The following is a 17594-nucleotide window of genomic DNA, read 5'->3' as shown; positions in this document are numbered from 1 at the left end:
TAAATGTCACTAGGTGCTTTTCTTTCTTTCTTTCTTTTAGAGATTTTCTTTATTTTTAGAGAGGTGGGAAGGGAGAGAGAAAGAGAGGAAGAGAAACATTAATGTGTGATTGCCTCTCACACACCCCACACTGGGGAACTGGCCGGCAGTCCAGGCAGGTGCCCTGGCTGGGAATCGAACCAGCGACCCTTTGCTTCACAGTCTGGTGCTCAGTCCACTGAGCAACACCAGCCAGGGCATGCTTTTAGACCTTCATTTGGGAGCTGCAGTTTAGAGGCTACAAATAATTGAATTTCTCTCTTTAATATTTCTTAATTCATGAAGATATGAAACTGCCACCGCTAAAAGCCAGCCAGTTTCTCCCTGAATCAATGAAAATTCTGTGCATGTCTGTGTGTGTTCAGGTCGCTGCGCTCCCAGAAGGAGCTCAGGGACACCTGCTTACATTCTGATCGATGACTGATGTTTATTCCGCCCCCAATTCTGAATTAAGTATACAGCTGTTGGAAATGTCAGCAAAATCACATAAAAGGGCTCTGATTCACTGCTGTCACACTATTAAATAATCAGTGTTCACGTCACATGGAATTGGGTGTAAAAGTTCCTTGTGGTTGTTATTCCCACTGAGAGGCACTTTCAGATATCCCGCTCTNCTGCTCTACAGAGCAGATTAAGGGACAAATAGAGGTGTGTTGGATGAAAGTATTATTGTGACTTTTTAAAAATTAAATTTATTGGGGCGATATTAGTTAATAACATAAGCTTCAGAAAAGCCTTTTCTACTACAAAGGCCTAAATGTCACTAGGTGCTTTTCTTTCTTTCTTTCTTTTTGAGATTTTATTTATTTTTTAGAGAGATGGGAAGGGAGAGAGAAAGAGAGGAAGAGAAACACTAATGTGTGGTTGCCTCTCACACACCCCACTGGGGAACTGGCCGGCAGTCCAGGCAGGTGTCCTGGCTGGGAATCGAACCAGCGACCCTTTGCTTCACAGTCTGGTGCTCAGTCCACTGAGCAACACCAGCCAGGGCATGCTTTTAGACCTTCATTTGGGAACAGCAGTTTATAGGCTACAAATAATTGAATTTCTTTCTTTAATATTTCTTAATTCATGAAGATATGAAACTGCCACCGCTAAAAGCCAGCCAGTTTCTCCCTGAATCAATGAAAATTCTGTGCATGTCTGTGTGTGTTCAGGTCGCTGCGCTCCCAGAAGGAGCTCAGGGACACCTGCTTACATTCTGATCGATGACTGATGTTTATTCCGCCCCCAATTCTGAATTAAGTATACAGCTGTTGGAAATGTCAGCAAAATCACATAAAAGGGCTCTGATTCACTGCTGTCACACTATTAAATAATCAGTGTTCACGTCACATGGAATTGGGTGTAAAAGTTCCTTGTGGTTGTTATTCCCACTGAGAGGCACTTTCAGATATCCCGCTCTTTACCCACTGAAATCAAGCAGTCAGCGTAGACACATCATAGATATAGGTGGCTGAACCAGCTGAACGAAGTCACTTATTTTCAAATAGGCAGCTCAGTCTTTCTTGTTTGTCTGTTCTGAGATCATTCTCGAACACCAGAGCAGATGATATAAAATACCGAAGAATCATCGGATATCACTTAGGTTACATTTGTGAATCAAGCTGCCATCTTAAAACAACATCATGGCCAATATTTTTTAAATATTTTAAAATAAAAATCCTATGTGTATAAGGAAAATGTCATCTTTTTATAGATATTTTATTAAGAGTTGCTGAAATACAAACAATATTTTTTTAAATTAGCTTCTTCTAATAAACAAAAGGCAAAACTCTTGTGAGAAAGTTGGCACTGTCTGTCAACATAGCACATTCACTGGGGGGGGAGGAAAAGAAAGTTAGAAGGTGGTGAGGGAGGGTTGGAGAGAGAGAGAGAGGGAGAGAGAGAGAGGACGTTTGCTGCAGCAGCCACATGTGGTTATTAAACCTAATCTCTCCCAACATGGTTGGGAACCTCCATGCTACTAATAAAAAGAAAATCTGCCCCAACCAGTTCACTGCAAAGAAATGGTTCTTTTTAAGACATGTCTATACAATTATTAATGGCTGGCACCCTAAGTCTGCAGGTATTTCAGCTATTAGGAAACCTCTGTGAGACAGGTGCTTTCTCTCCTCCCTGTGATTTTAACAATAATTTTCTGGAATAAATGTTTCTAACTGAGGTCCTTCAACTACAGAGGAAGGAGAGCGATTAGAAGGGAAGGCAACGTAAAGAGTGTGAAGAATGAAAAGAAAGGGGGATCCGAGCTATTTTAGCCACAGAACTTTCACTTTTCTCATAGGTGTGGCATCAGAAGGACTTGAGTTTAGATCCAGAGTGTGTTTTCTTCCTTGAAAAGGCTATTTCATATCTTTCAACTATAGTCCCCTCTGTTAAAAGGATGATGTACGGATGGATGTCTCATGGGGTTATCATGAGGGGTAAATGTATATGAGTTGCCAGTCACATTATAGGCACTTAATAAATGCTACTTTCCAAGTAACAACTGCCTTTGTACATTCCTGCTTCAGAAACCCCTACAACAGAATGAAAACCTACAAACAGAAACAGTAAAATACAGCATTAATATAGAAAAAAAACTAAGAGCCAGGTCAGTGAGCATATGCCCCTGCCCTCCTTCTCCCAGTGGATTCAAAGCACTTTTCTGTGTTAATTTGCTTTCTTCACTACAGGATATTGAGGCTATGATTTCCATCTATACATTTCTTATGATAAAATTTCAAGTCAGTAGAAAAATTTAGATTTCTAATGCAATGCACTCTGGTATGTTATCTATTAACTATTAATAAAGCCTTTTAGGTAAATAATATGACCCAAAGATAGTGAATTATAAGACATTTGCAGAACTCAAATGGAAGTCCAATGCTAAAATATGCTCTCATATTTTGTGAGCCCACACTAGCTATGAACCTAGCTAGTCCATAGGTAGAGATTGAAAACGCTGATATCTTTTCCAATCCCTGTAGGTAAACTCTCTATGTAATCTCTCTATGTAAACTATAAGTTTGTTCAACTTCTCCAAAATACTTTTTTCTTATTTAATTTCACTCATTTTTCATTTCAGTCCTGACACTCTATTTTTGTAAAGACAACACACACTGAGTAGCCTTAGTGCAAATAAGCACAGAACTGTGTCTAAAATCAAACAATGGATTCCAGAGTTTTCTTGCTGTACAGAAGAAACATGGGTAACAAATGCGTCCCCATTTGACAGTAAAGAATGATAAAAGATTTCCAAAGAAGAAGAAGAAGAAGAAGAAGAAGAAGAAGAAGAAGAAGAAGAAGAAGAAGAAGAAGAAGAAGAAAGAAGAAGAAGAAGAAGAAGAAGAAGAAGAAGAAGAAGAAAAGGAAAGAGAAAAGAAAGAAAATACCTAAGCCAGAACCTTGAGAACATGTCAAGATAGTTAGGGAAAGTCACTTAACCGCTCTGTGTTCCTGAGAGCCGAAGGCTTCACTTGAATGAGCTTGTCCAGGTCTTGGCTATTCAAAGAGAAGGAAATAGGTTTGGATTAGTGAAGGGATCCCTGGTGGTGCCAGGTCAGCAGAGAAACATTATAAATCCACCACAACGGGCAGAGGAAAACACAAAATGACTGGTTTTTTGTGGTTACCTCTGATCGCTTCTGATCGCTGCAGGAGTCACTTTGATGAGGTTATCAAGACCCTGGTTTCTTTAAACAGAAAAATAAAAAGGCTGCCGATTAATTATGAGGTTCTTTTGATAATGTCATTAAGGTTATAAATCTGCTTGGAGCACTAATAAAACAAAATAGTCTTCCTGAATGAAGCACAAAAATGAAAATAGCTGTTACCTGCGGTTATTGGTGAGAGTTTCAGGATTCACTTTGATGAGCTTGTCAAGATCTTGATTTCTGTAAGTGGAAACAAATTAAAAGAGCTGGGTTAGCGATAATAAAGGTTTACGCTGGTTGAAAATAGGAAGGAGTGGCTATCTCATCACTTAGTATGAGCTGTCCTGATTTGGCATGAAATAGCCTTGAAGTAAGTTTTTTAACCAATCCAGGGAAGGATGAATTATGCTGGATTAGAAGGAAAATTCTCTGATTTCACGGGCTTTCCTGCAGAGCACATGACCAGCACACGCTGACAAATTATTCACAGCAAATGTGGTAATTAAGAACTTTTCACTCTGACGAGTCCCTGTACTGTGGGTTAAAGAACAGGAACGGGCTGGGAGTTAGGCTGGAAATTAGAAGAAGACACAGATGATGGATTTTTGCCCCTGGTCTCAGTATGCTCATCTGTAAAATGAGGGGATCAGATTGGATCATCTCCAAGGCTCTTCCCATCTCTAACATCTACTCCTGAGAATCTATGAATCTGAAATTTACTGCTTATCCTGCTCATTACACTAGCTAGCTGATGCCTCTTTTTCTTTTTAAATGCAACACACTAACCACACAGTCTATATACAGCAAGCAGTACGTGAGTATTCCAAAATGTAATATATTAAATTGACAACCTATTATTGTCTTGGAATAATATCTCTGTGCCCTGATACATAATTAGCTTTAATCTAGGATAATTGCCATCTGTTGATAGGATTCACTTTGTCTGTGGAATTCTCTTTTTGGCATCCACGGCCTATAATTACATCTAGTGAGCTGCTCACGGTACCTACTTGTACTCTTCACACCCAGGAGGTGCTCAGTAGTGACTCACTGCCTAACAGATCACAGAACTACTGTCAGCCTTCCATGGGTGTTCCTCTGTGACCCTGCTCAAGTAACCTTCCTGAATCTTAAATTCCTCTTCTGTAAACTGATTAGGTTCAGCTGAAACTGAGGTTTCCAAATTCTTCGAGCCACGGGTCTTGAGTTTTCTGAGGTTCCTTCATTCCACGGCTAAAATTTTACAATTTTACATGTATCAACTAAACTCAAGAAGAAAAATTATGAAAACATTGTCAAAATATATATTGATAGTAGTATATAATAATATAAAATCTTCCCGTACCCAGAGACAAAAAGTGAATTTCATCATCATACAGATACTATTTAAAAAATCATCAAAATATAGGTCTAGAACTTTGCTGGGATCAGCAAGCCATCTAAAGAAAAAACAATGAACCTCATAAAATTTTCACTAACTACCAGAAAATACTCTTCAAAAACAAGGTGAATGATATTTGCTGGTGATGAGTCTAAGGAAATATCTAGATCTTTAAAAAAATTATGATTAATAATTTTTCATCAATTGGAGAGACAAAGGTGTCCATGTTAATTCTCCAAAACAAACAACAAAGACTAGTTATGTCCCCACCACAATTGCTCTCTTCAACTGCTTTTCTTGAGACTGAAAACAGTGAAGCCACACCATATATTTTTTCACCTGCCTATCTTGTTATTAACAAATAGATAATCTAATTTCCCAGGACATGTACAAATTGTGATGCTTTTAAAAGACTTATATTCAATTTGCAAATATAAGGATTATGGCATTTATGTTCATATTGTGCTTAGTTAGAAAGAAACAATGCTGCCCCCTTCCAAAAAAAAAAAAAAGGAAAAGAAAAAGAAAAGAAAAACATCCTCCTCTTACCCAGCCATATTTTTGACAGCTTTGGGGTTTGGATGAATAAATCCATCAAGACCTTGTTCACTGCTAAAACAAAATAAAATAAAAGGTCAAATTCAGCTGGAAATCAGTAAATTTTATGACTGGCATTTTTTTCTTTTGACACTTGAATCATTCAATGAAATCCTAGACAGTGATAAATTTATTGCTTCTACTTTACACGTATTAGTTACCTGTTTAAAATCCTCAGAACAACCTAATAAGATGTATACTACCATCCCCCTGCTAGTAAATTTTTAAAAAATGAACTTCAGAGGAATTAAGACATTCCTTGGGGCCAGGTACCTAAGAAGTGACTTAAGGCGAACCAGTGTTGAAACCATGGCAACTGGATCCCAACCCCATGCTCCTTTGTACTAACATCCTTCCTCTCTCTGTGTTCATAATGATTCCTTACATTTGCACGGTGCTTTTCACCACTGTTATCCTCACAGGAATTGAAAGGTAGCTTGGAGCTGCTCTACCATGTTTGTCTTAACTTATGCTCCAGGGGATCATGGTTCTTAACTTCTCAAGAAGACAGAAGTAAATTTAATATCGGGCATAAATATTTTAACCAAGTATAAGAATATTATGTTGCTAATTTTCTTAGGAGTCATTTAAAAATTAATTCTTGGATATGTGAAGAAGTAGAAAGCCAACCTTCTTGAATTTATTCAGTTATAAACTTAATATTTATTAACTGTAAATTTACAGTAATAAACTAGTTTTGTTGTTTTGTGTCCAAATGAATTTCTCAAGTAGTAATTATACAGAATTAGTCCCAATATTATCATTTTAAACAACAGTCTAATGAAGTGGAAATAATAAGAAAAATTTATACAGTATAATTACACATCAACAAATGAATTTGTTTTCTCATTTTCTCATGTCCCCTTTCAAAATGTCCTTAGACAAATAGTTAATCTTATTTTTTGGAATAAATTAGAGGCTTGCTTAGGAGTCCTGAATAATCTTAATAAGCTTAACTTTTTTTGCTGAGATTGTTTAGGTCCTGGTCCCTAAAACAATGATGTAGGGTTTAATAGCTGGTAAAACCAACTAAAATCAAAAATTTGTATATTTTTTCAACCTTAATATTTAAGTCAATGATTATTGCTAATTTAAAATTTCATCATTACTTGAATCTCTTTCTCCCCCTAGGGAAAAGCAGATTGTCACTATTAATTCATTTCTTGCATAATTTTGTACATGTGAAAATTCATTTCATTTTATTCTTATTTCTTTAAAGACAACCTCAAATTTAAATTATTCATAAATTCCTTATTGTCCATATTATATTTTTATAGTAGAATTGCCATTTAGAATATTTTTTGAGGTTATAATTGATAGCAGAAAAATCTGAAATTGCTCGTTATTTCTGTGTTCCTTATTTTCCTCCTTTGCCTCCAAAAAAAAGTTATTTTCTGATCCTAAGGCATGTAGGTAATATACATAACATGAATATGTAATATTGAGACTACTGCAAGATATAAATCAAATCACTTCAGAATCACACTTCATGCAATGCTAAATCAGAACTAGTATGACTTCAGATTATATAACTTGTTTTTATTCTAAACATTTAAACAAGCAGTCATGCTCAAGAGGGACATTTCTATTATTACACTAGGCTCTCATACAAACCCCAACATAATATACTTCATTATGAGGACAATATGTTATATATCCAGAGGAGAAAAATAGACCAGAAAGGCTATACCACTGAATCAGTTTTTAGGGTTAATCTATAAACTCATTTTGTCACGTACATACCCTCCCAGGCACACTATGTTGAACTACGTGGAACTGTCATTTGGTGGGTAAAGGACAACAATGGATAAATGTCAGTAATTTCATAAGGCTCAACACAATAGGATAATTTCTTTGCTACCTATATCTACTTTGAATTAAGCACTGAGTAGTGCAATAGGGAATCAACAATGAAGAAAACATGTAACAGCAACAATAACACCAATAGATAATGTCTTGTAAGTTTTTGAGCACTGAGTGCTTTACAAACTTGATTTTATCTAATTTTTGTGGTAACTCTTGAGGAAGGTGACTATTATAATCCTCACTCTACAGATAAAGAAGCTGAAATTTAAAGGGGATTAAGCCATTTATTCAAGATTCTAGATTCAGTATCTGACACCCAGTAAAGGACAGAATGTTATATTCTTATTGGTGAAAAAAAATCTAAGGACAATTTACCACTGAATATTTAGGTAGGATAGTAATGAAATTTTGGGTAACCCTAAAGTGAATGAAAATATATTCAAAGGGTCCTGGCCAGCGTGGCTCAGTGGATTGAGCTCGGGCTGCGAACCAAAGTGCCATTGGTTTGATTCCCGGTCAGGGCACATGCCTGGGTTGCAGGCCAGGTCCCCACTTGCGGCACACAGGAGGCAACCACACACTGATGTTTCTTTCCTTTCCCTCCTCTCTCTCTAAACACAAATTTAAAAAAAATAAAATCTTAAAAAATATATATATGCAAAGGGTGAAGATGGGTGGGCAGCCAGCTATGTTTTGAAAGCTACCCCAGCTACATTCAGAATTGATCTTTCTCCTCCATCCACATAAAATACTATCCCACCCAAGGGTCAGTAGACTGTGGTCCTCAAACAAAACCCAGCTTGCAGTCTCCAGTTTTGTAAATAAAGGTTTATTGGAGCACAGCCATGCCCATTCTTTAGAATGTATTATCTGTGGCTGCTAGTTGACTAGGGAAGACAGAGATGGCTTTGGCCCCCCAAACCTGAAATATTTATTGTCTGGAAGACCTTTAAGTAAAGGTTGCTGACCCCTGATCTAGCCTAAGAAATGTATTTTATTTTTTTTTATCCTCACCCAAGGATACTATTTCCATCGCTTTTTGGAGAGAGAGGAAGGGAGAGAGAGAGAGACATTGATGGGAAAGAGAAGCATCAATCCATTGACTCTTGTATACACCCGGACCAGGGATCAACCCACAACCTAGTGCTGTGCCCTGACCAGGTTACGGGCCCACACTCCAACCGACCGAGCCATAGTGGCCAGGGCCAGCCTAAGAAACTTTGTATGAGAGCTCCAGAGCATAAAACACAGCATTCTTATATGCAAAGTAAGACAGGAAATCTATCAGAAAGAAGATATATTCCTTAGTATCTTTCATATGTAACTCATGTTCAAACTACCATAACAACATATATTTATAGCTTCCTGGTGTTGTCATAAGTTTTGCTTCCTTAACGTGATGTGCCTTAAAGAAAATTCTCTGTATCCTTTATTATTTCAATGAACTAAGGCTATTTTTTAAAAATAACCTCACAACTTTAGGGTTTTTGAGTGGTAGACAGTAAGGAGAAGAAAATAAATGAGGGAGGAAGAAGGAAGGAGGCATTTCTTTTACACAGAACTTCTTTACACTGCTCCACTCTGGGGAATTATTCTGGGGTGATGTTCCCTCTCATGGGCAGTCCCGATTTATTCTGAGGAAATTCCAAGCATGGATCACAAACGCCATACTGATAAGAGATCATTTAAAGAATTTTATCTCCTCCACTGAAGCTCACGGCCAGATTGCTGACACAAAGCTGTTCGTTTCGGGTGCCATCACTGGCTGTCCCTATGATGGGACAATAAATTGCATCACTTTTTTAAGCTGAATAGAAAAAGAGAGGGGAGGGTAGGAGACGTCTAGGAATCTCACCTTCGGTTAGTTCTGTGCGTTTCAGAACCCACTTTGATGAGGCTGTCAAGGCCTTGGCCCCTTTAAAACAGAGAAATGCTGAAGTCAGTGGTCAGCATACATCATGTGGTTGCAAACTATTAAAACTTAGAAACCCTTTTATGTAAAAATATTTTATTATGAAATATTAAGACACAGATCATCTCAAAGGGTTGGAGTTTTTTGTGCTATGAATGTATAAATTTTGGACCTAACTATAACTGCATAGAAAAAATAAACAATAACTAATGCTTTTAGAAAATTTGTGGTGTGCCAGGTACTCTTCTAAGAGGTACATGATTTGTATGACTTAATCCCTATGCCAGTTCTGGGACCTAGGAAGAACTATCATCCCAGTTTTCACAGAGGGAAAAACTGAGATGCAGGGAGATCAGGATTTTCCTGCATGGCTAATAGGGGCAGGATTGGAATTTAAAGCTAAGAAACCCAACTCCAGAGCGCATGCGTTTTCCATTGCACCAGTCACCCTACTGGGACAGAGCAATAGAATTAGTGCTGGAAGTGACTAGAGAGCATTGGTCCACCTTCCTCACTTTGAGGATAGGAGAACTGAAGCCCAAACAGGGGAAGTGACCAGCCCACTTCAACAGTTAGGGCAGGCTCATATCTGTGAGTTCCACCCCAGTTCTCCTCCCCTTCTCCTGCACTATCCCTCTGCATAAGAAAAATAAGCACATCAATGAATGAAAGTGTCCTGTCTATGCTGGAAAGACTGTTCAGCTAATTGACCAAAATTGTTTACATTTTAGATAGGAGGTTGTGGAGGTTATATGGTTTTGTTTCACCTCTCATTGAGTTCATTGTCAGTCAGCTGAAATGATGATTTATTTTATTTTAAGCATTGGTCAGCATGGAACAACAAAGAACAGCATATTAAATCTTACCCTTGCACACTTTTTTCTGTTCCTGGATTTACTCTGATGAGGTTATCAAGGTCTCTGAAACTTTAAACAAAAAAGCAAATAAACACACAGTGAATAAAAAAAGGAATTAAAGCAACTAAGTATTTTATCTTAAAGAATATATGTACTCAAGATGAATTATACTATTAAGTTTTGGTATTTGAATTAATACTCATCTATGCCCTTCATTTAAAAGAGTAAAAAATTTGACCTCTATACAAATTATGGACACACTAGCTAAGTTTCTCATTTACCCTGAAAATAAAACCATAAAAAAGGCAAGATTGAGTTTAAAAAATATTAATTCAGAAATGATATAGTGACTTTCCAAAAACTCTCAGCTGCCCTCTTTAAGTATTCTATCTAATGCTGTAGCTATACTCTATTTTGTTAATAATTTATATTCATAGTACATTTTTGCTTTAAATGAATTTTATATCCATTATTTTACTTGATTTTAATATATTTTATTGATTATGCTATTACAGTAGTCACATTTCCCCACCTTCATTCCCCTCCATCCTGCAAATCCCCTCCCACCCACATTCCCCCCCTTTAGTTCATGTTCATGTATCATAAGTTCTTTAGCTTCTACACTTCCCATACTATTCTTGCCCTCTCCCTGTCTATTTTCTACCTACCATCTATGCTACTTATTCTCTGTACTTTTTCCCCCTGTCTCCTCCTCCCACTCCTCTATCGCTAATCCTCCATGTTATCTCCATTTCTGTGGTTCTGTTCCTGTTCTAGTTGTTTCCTTAGTTTGTTTTAGGTGTGTTAATAGCTGTGAGTTTGCTGTCTTTTTACTGTATATGTTTTTTTATCTTCTTTTTATTAGATAAGTCCCTTTAACATTTCATATAATAAGGGCTTGGTGATGATGAACTCCTTTAACTTGACCCTATCTGAGAAGCACTTTATCTGCTCTTTCATTCTAAATGAAAGCTTTGCTGGATAGAGCAATCTTGGATGTAGGTCCCTGCCTTTCATGACTTGGAATACTTCTTTCCAGCCCCTTCTTGCCTGTAAGGTTTCTTTTGAGAAATCAGCTGACAGTCTGATAGGAACTCCTTTGTAGGTGACTGTCCCCTTATCTCTTGCTGCTTCTAGAATTCTCTCCTTCATTTTAATCTTGGGTAATGTAATATGATGGTCCTTGGTGTGTTCCTCCTTGGGTCCTACTTCTTTGGGACCCTCTGAACTTCCTGGACTTTCTGGAAGTCTATTTCCTTTGCCAGATTGGGGAAGTTTTCTTTTATTATTTGTTCAGATAACTTTTCCACTTGTTGCTGTTCCCCTTCCCCTTCTGGTACCCCTATAATTGGGATGTTGGAACGTTTAAAGATGTCCTGGAGGTTCCTAAGCCTCTCCTCATTTTTTTGAATTCTCATTTCTTCCTTCTTTTCTGATGGGTTGTTTCTTTCTTGCTTCTGGACACCACACCGTTGATTTGAGTCCCAGTTTCCTTCCCATCACTATTGGTTCCCTGTGAATTTTCCTTCATTTCACTTAGCCTAGCCCTCATTTTTCACTTAAAATAATCAGGTGAAATAATCAATTGAGTGATTATTTCACTTAAAATAATCCAGTGAAAAGGTGGAAGAACCACAACTCTCCTGATATTGTAACTAAAGAAGCCCATGCAGGCTTCATGTGCAAGGCACCCATGCGGCCACTAATGGAGTCCAGACTTTCTGATTCCTGTTCAGAGACTTCCCCATACAGCCTCTCTAAAGGTGCCACAAATGGCGAAGGAAGAAAGAGAAGACATAATCCTCACCCTGAGGTACTTCTGTTTGCTTCAGGGGTCGCCGTGTTGAGATTGTCAAGACTCTGTCCCCTTTAACACATTAGGAAATGATGAGGTTAATGATAGATTATTACTGAGTGGGTAAAATTATTTATCAAAATCCACAAACAGTATAAAAACTTAATGAGATCCCATCAGTGAGTTGAAGACTGTTAAAGGGGACTAGGCAGAGCATGCAGGGCTTTCTACAGCTCTAAAACTCACTGTGGTTCAGTGAGACAATCTTTTAACATTGGAGCCATTACACCAGTAGTAAAGCTATACTGGGACTCTGTTTCTGTAATGGTTTTTAATGCTACAATCTCAACCTTTGCTGGCTGCACTGAACATTTTGCAATAGTCTATAAATATATCTCATGGAAAATTCCAGAAGGTATCCTCTTTTTCTGGGGGGGGGGATCCTCCAAAAAAAGTTCTGTGTTGGCAACAAACAACAAAAAGATTAAAATCTATGGCATTCTGAAAGGTAAAATATATTTACTGTATATGAAATTCTTCATAGTCACTGAAAACATGTCAGTACTTTATCTTTACCTTTTAATATATCTGCTTCTGACCTTCATGGAATTTTGCATTTCTTACCATTTTTCCATACCCTGTGGTCCTACTATAATCATATCATAAAACTCTGTGGTTGTGTCTATATATCAAAGATACAGATATATAGAAGGAACCGGATACTAACTCAAGTTTTTACTCATTTCCAAATGTCTAAGAGTGGGTATACCCAGGCTAAAAGCAGCAAAAAGAATTTGAACCTTTTTTCATACAAATAATGACATAACCCAGCAGAGAGAGCTATTCTACTCCAGTCTACTCCTTATTGATTTTTTAACACTTTGTTGGTTTCTGCATAGACAACATATATGAGATCTAAATGCCAGTAGTTAAAAATAAAAATTCCTAGAATTCTATGGCTAGATTTGAAAACTCAAAAAACCCCACAAAATACCTAAAACACAACACAAAGCATTGTGACTCCTCCTTTGTAATATTTGTGTTGGTTGTCAGTTTGCTTTGATTATATTGTAAAGACCTTGATCTCTTTAAACATATTAAGTAGTAAGGACTAAGTAAAATAATTTCTATCACCTCACTTGTTGACTAAATTTATTGTGGTTTCATTTTGCAATATATATAAATATTGAATAATTATGTTAGATACCTGAAACTGCTGCCATTATATTTCAGCTTTTAAAAGATAATATAAAACTGCATTCAGTACATTAAAAACATATTAAACAAAATACATATCGGTGCAAGGTTATTAGAATTTCAAAGTTTATAAAGTCGATGACACAGAAATGAGCCTGGAGTAGAAAAAGGCTAAACGTCGTTGAACCAGTAAAGGGCCGTACCTAAGGATGAGAATTTTATTTACCTAAAATGTGATAATGCTGAGAGTTTTTAATAAGGGAGGGAACATAATCTTTATTTTACTTTTAAAAGATCTACAGGATGGTGCATATGTAATCAAACACACACAAATCCACACAATGAATCATACACACTTGAGTCATACACACACGATCATGTAATCATACATACACATCACACACACTTTTGTATGTCTGTGTACACATGCTCACATAGGCGTGTGTATACACACAGACATACCAACATAAGAAAAACAATGGGTCATGATTCAAAATACTCTCTAACAAAAATCAGAAAGGAAGACATGGGTATTTCTAGACTCAAAGTAAATTAAATGTTTGAATGGTATCTAAATCACTAAGAAAACAAATATTCACATGATCTTTATTACTGCTAACAGTTACTTGTACCTCCTCTGTGCTAGGCAAGATAGCATTATGGTTCCAATTTTGTACATGAGTACATTGAGGCACAGGGACACAGCTGGCGGGTCACAGGGACAGAATTTGCACCAGGACCTTTGGACTCCTCGCTCACAGTCACAACTTCAAGTTACCTCCCTGAATCTGCAAGCAGCCAAGGAAATCGGTGCTTTCTTTTCAGTCTGTTGGTTGCGAAATTGTCCCAGTCTCTGGGCCACTGACCAGCCAGGTTGCTGAGAACAGGACGACAGCCGGACAGCAGGTGCCCCAGCTGGCCAAGCCCTGGCTCTGCTCACAGCGCCTGCAGGCACCAGTGACTCATTTTAGAATCTAATAATATCATGTACTGGGTTAACCGAATGGAAAAGAGTTCAACTAAAACCACATGGAATTATTTGGTATGCTGTTTCCAGCAACATGCCAACAAGCTCAGTTTCAAATAAATATATTCCATCTGCTTTTTTAAAAATTAAAAGCAAGAGGACATAAGCTTTCCAGATTTACTTGACAATTCATGGGTATTAGAACTCCTAATGCAATGCACTTGGTTAACCTCTTCATCTTAAATACACACCACACTTCATACACATAACACATGTGGCACACACATCCACTACATGTGTGAGGACAGTTCACATATATATACACATACACTACTCACACACCCATACATACACTTACACATATATATCACTTGGACACACATATACACACACTACTGACACACACACATACATGCTCACACTGTCATGGTTAATTTCATATTTCAGCTTGACTGGGCCACAGGGGGACAAGGGATTTGGTCAAACATCATTCTGGGTGTGTCTGTGGAGGAGTTTTTAGATGAGATTAACCTTTGAATCCATAGACTGAGTAAAGCAGATAGCCCCACTAGCATGTGAAGGCCCAATCCTATGAGCAGAAGTCGTGAGCAGAACAAAACGGCTGAGTGAAAGAGAACTTCGTCTGCCTGACTGCTTCATCTGCAACTTTGGTCTTCTCCTGCCCATGGACTAGAACTGACACCCTCAGCTCTCCTGGTTCTCACACCTTCAGATTTTGGCTTGGATGCCACAGGCTGACCTAGGTCACCAGCTTGCTAAATTCAGATCTTGAGACTTGCTCAGCATAACCAATACCTAATACTAAATCTATCTATCTATCTATCTATCATCTCCTATTGGTCCTGTTTCTTTGAAGAACTCTAATTAACACATCCACATACACCTACACACACACACTACTTATGTATACACACATCCACATGGAGGGTTACAATTGTAAGCAAAAACAGTTTATTCTTGTATTAGTATTTATTAATAATTGTATAACTTTCAAAGTGGACGACTATAAACAAGCCTACTTTCATCCCACCCTCTATATACACATACTACTCATACATACACACACACATAGAAATAAATCACTAAGCTCAGAAGATGTCAGTCAAAATCTCCACTTAATATCTCAGAATCTACCTCACAGCAAACTTCACCCAAGAATAAAATGCAGGAGATCATTTCTGTGTATAAGTTACATAGAATCGCTCAGTATGTGTTTTGGAAAATGAGAGGTCTGTTTTGGCTTGAATTTCAATTTAATCTCCTGAAAACAAGCACTCAGAATGCCAATATGCTTACGAATGCCAGACAAAGGGAAGGAATGCTTTGAATGCCTTACCTCTTGATATTTTTATTCATTTCAGGATTCACTTTAATACGCCCACTGCGGTCTTGTTTTCTTTGAGAAAGCAAATACATTTTAATGAATGTTGTTAAAATAAAACACTAATCAAATGAACAACGATTGAAAAACTTACGTGGTAAACATATGAGTTCTCTATCATTGTCATTTTTTAAGCTCTAAAGGCAAATGGAAATTTTCTTACATCATGAGCTGAAAACCATTTGTTTCCTTTTTCATTAGCAAGAAACTTGGTTTTTTTGTTTTGTCTTCAAAATGCATAAGTATATGTGAAACCTGTTTTGAATAAAATCAACTTTGCCCTCAAACACATCTTGTTGGAAGACCCCAAATGGTCAGCATTGAAGTTAGACAAGTTTTGTGCTGGAACCAGTCAGAGTATACATTTTTTACTCAGCAAATCAGATAGAATCACCTATTCTGTTTTTAGATAAGAGTCATGTGAATAATAATGGTAAGTTTAAAATACTAAAACTTGAAAATATTAATAACAAATATTTTTAAATAATAAGAATATATGCTTTCATATAAATACAACCATTCCCCCAACTCAAACCTTTTAAATATAATTGGGTTACGGTGAGTTACAAAGGACAAAAAGGAAAAAACCTTAGATGGTATAAAAATTAATGCCCCACTTCTCAGAGCACAGGTGTTTCCCCCACGAAAACGCACTGAGCAACATCAAAACGAGTGGACCCTGGACACAAAAAGGATGTCAAGAGCGCTGTGACCGAGCACTGCTTCCACATCCACACCCTGGGAGAGAAGAAGTGGGAGAGGGCCCTCCTCCCCGCGTGTGATTGCCCCGCCCCTCCCTCCGGCTGCCTTCAGAGACCACCTTCCTTAGGGAGCTTGACCTGCAAGGGCTTCAGTCAAACCTTGCTCTTGGCTATCTTCGTCATTTTGGAGATCTACTTTGAAAACATCATCTACACCGTGCTTTTTTAGACACACAAAATTCAATTTGGTAACTTAGCCTTAAAACCAGATAAAATTCCAAAATCTGGGAGAAAATGCAACATTGAGACAATTCTTCAAAAATAAAAGATTTTTTGAGAGCAAGAAGAGAAGGTCATGTGGTCCATAGTTATTGTCCAAATCCATGCTGATAAAATATGTTTATAAAATTAAAATGCTAAATTGTTTTATCTTATTGTCACAGATATCAGATTTAAGGCACTAATCAGTCTTACCCAGTGGTATTTTCACTTCCTCTGGAATCCACTTTGATACCATAATCAAGGTCTTCACTTCTTAAAAAAAAGGATTTAGATAGTTTCAAAGAATTGTGTGTATATATAATATAATATATATTCCATATTAATGATGATCAATTCAAGATTATAGAGAAAATTATGCTACTGATATTAAATTCATTTTTATTATAAAAATTGCCTATAAATAATATAGTGAAATTAATCTTTGGGATTTAGTTGGGTAATGTGTAAATGTAAATTCCCACAGAATGTACTGTGAACTGTCCAAAGTGAAGGTCAGAGCCAAAGAGATCAGACACAGAAGAAGACAAACCTAAAGGTGAGACTCCCTCAATGGCACTGAGAAGAAATCATAATTAATCTGGGTGAAAATAACCAAGATTCAGAAACACCAAAGCAGTTCTTACTCTCTGTTAGTTTTATCTGCCCTGGGTTTTGCTTTGCTATCTGTTGTGAGATGTTGGATTCTTTGGAAAACCATGAACACTTTATACCAGTTAGGTCACATCTGAATTTTATCTGAAATCTAGGCAAATTAGAATGTCCTTGAAAGGGTGTCAGAGGTTTCCAGGGCCAAATGGCCAGAAAAATCTTTGATGTGATCATCCTTAACTTCCCTTTATTAATTTCCACAGGAGTACTTGTTTTAAATCACTTCAGAAAAATGTAACATACCTCTCACTTTGCAATTTTGTCCTTTATATTTCTTAATTTAAATGTAAAATTTGGCTCATTTTTTAATTGTTTCAGAAAGTACAGAATAAGACATTGTGTAGCAGGTTTTCCCAAACTTACTTTAACGCCCCT

The 17594-nt window shown here is 37.2% G+C and overlaps 1 protein-coding gene across 4 annotated transcripts in view; it reads right to left on the bottom strand.

Annotated features, from left to right (window-relative positions):
- The window catches only part of SCEL (sciellin), a 104720-nt gene that overhangs the window by 23228 nt on the left and 63898 nt on the right, over positions 1 to 17594 (bottom strand). For 2 of the 4 annotated variants that reach the window (XM_037059375.1, XM_037059376.1), the window contains exons 16-24: positions 16764 to 16823; positions 15544 to 15603; positions 12035 to 12094; positions 10237 to 10296; positions 9314 to 9373; positions 5605 to 5667; positions 3855 to 3914; positions 3654 to 3713; positions 3466 to 3522 (exon numbers count right to left, since the gene is read on the bottom strand). In XM_037059375.1, coding sequence (XP_036915270.1) covers positions 3466 to 3522; positions 3654 to 3713; positions 3855 to 3914; positions 5605 to 5667; positions 9314 to 9373; positions 10237 to 10296; positions 12035 to 12094; positions 15544 to 15603; positions 16764 to 16823 — 540 coding nt within the window. The remainder of the gene's footprint in view (positions 1 to 3465; positions 3523 to 3653; positions 3714 to 3854; positions 3915 to 5604; positions 5668 to 9313; positions 9374 to 10236; positions 10297 to 12034; positions 12095 to 15543; positions 15604 to 16763; positions 16824 to 17594) is intronic. The other 2 variants (XM_037059377.1, XM_037059378.1) reach the window with 2 other exon arrangements.

This window comes from Sturnira hondurensis, unplaced genomic scaffold (genome assembly GCF_014824575.4).
Source record: "Sturnira hondurensis isolate 20B ecotype Veracruz unplaced genomic scaffold, ASM1482457v3 Scaffold0010812, whole genome shotgun sequence".
Taxonomy (NCBI): domain Eukaryota; kingdom Metazoa; phylum Chordata; class Mammalia; order Chiroptera; family Phyllostomidae; genus Sturnira; species Sturnira hondurensis.
This window is presented reverse-complemented; position numbering and strand designations above follow the sequence as displayed.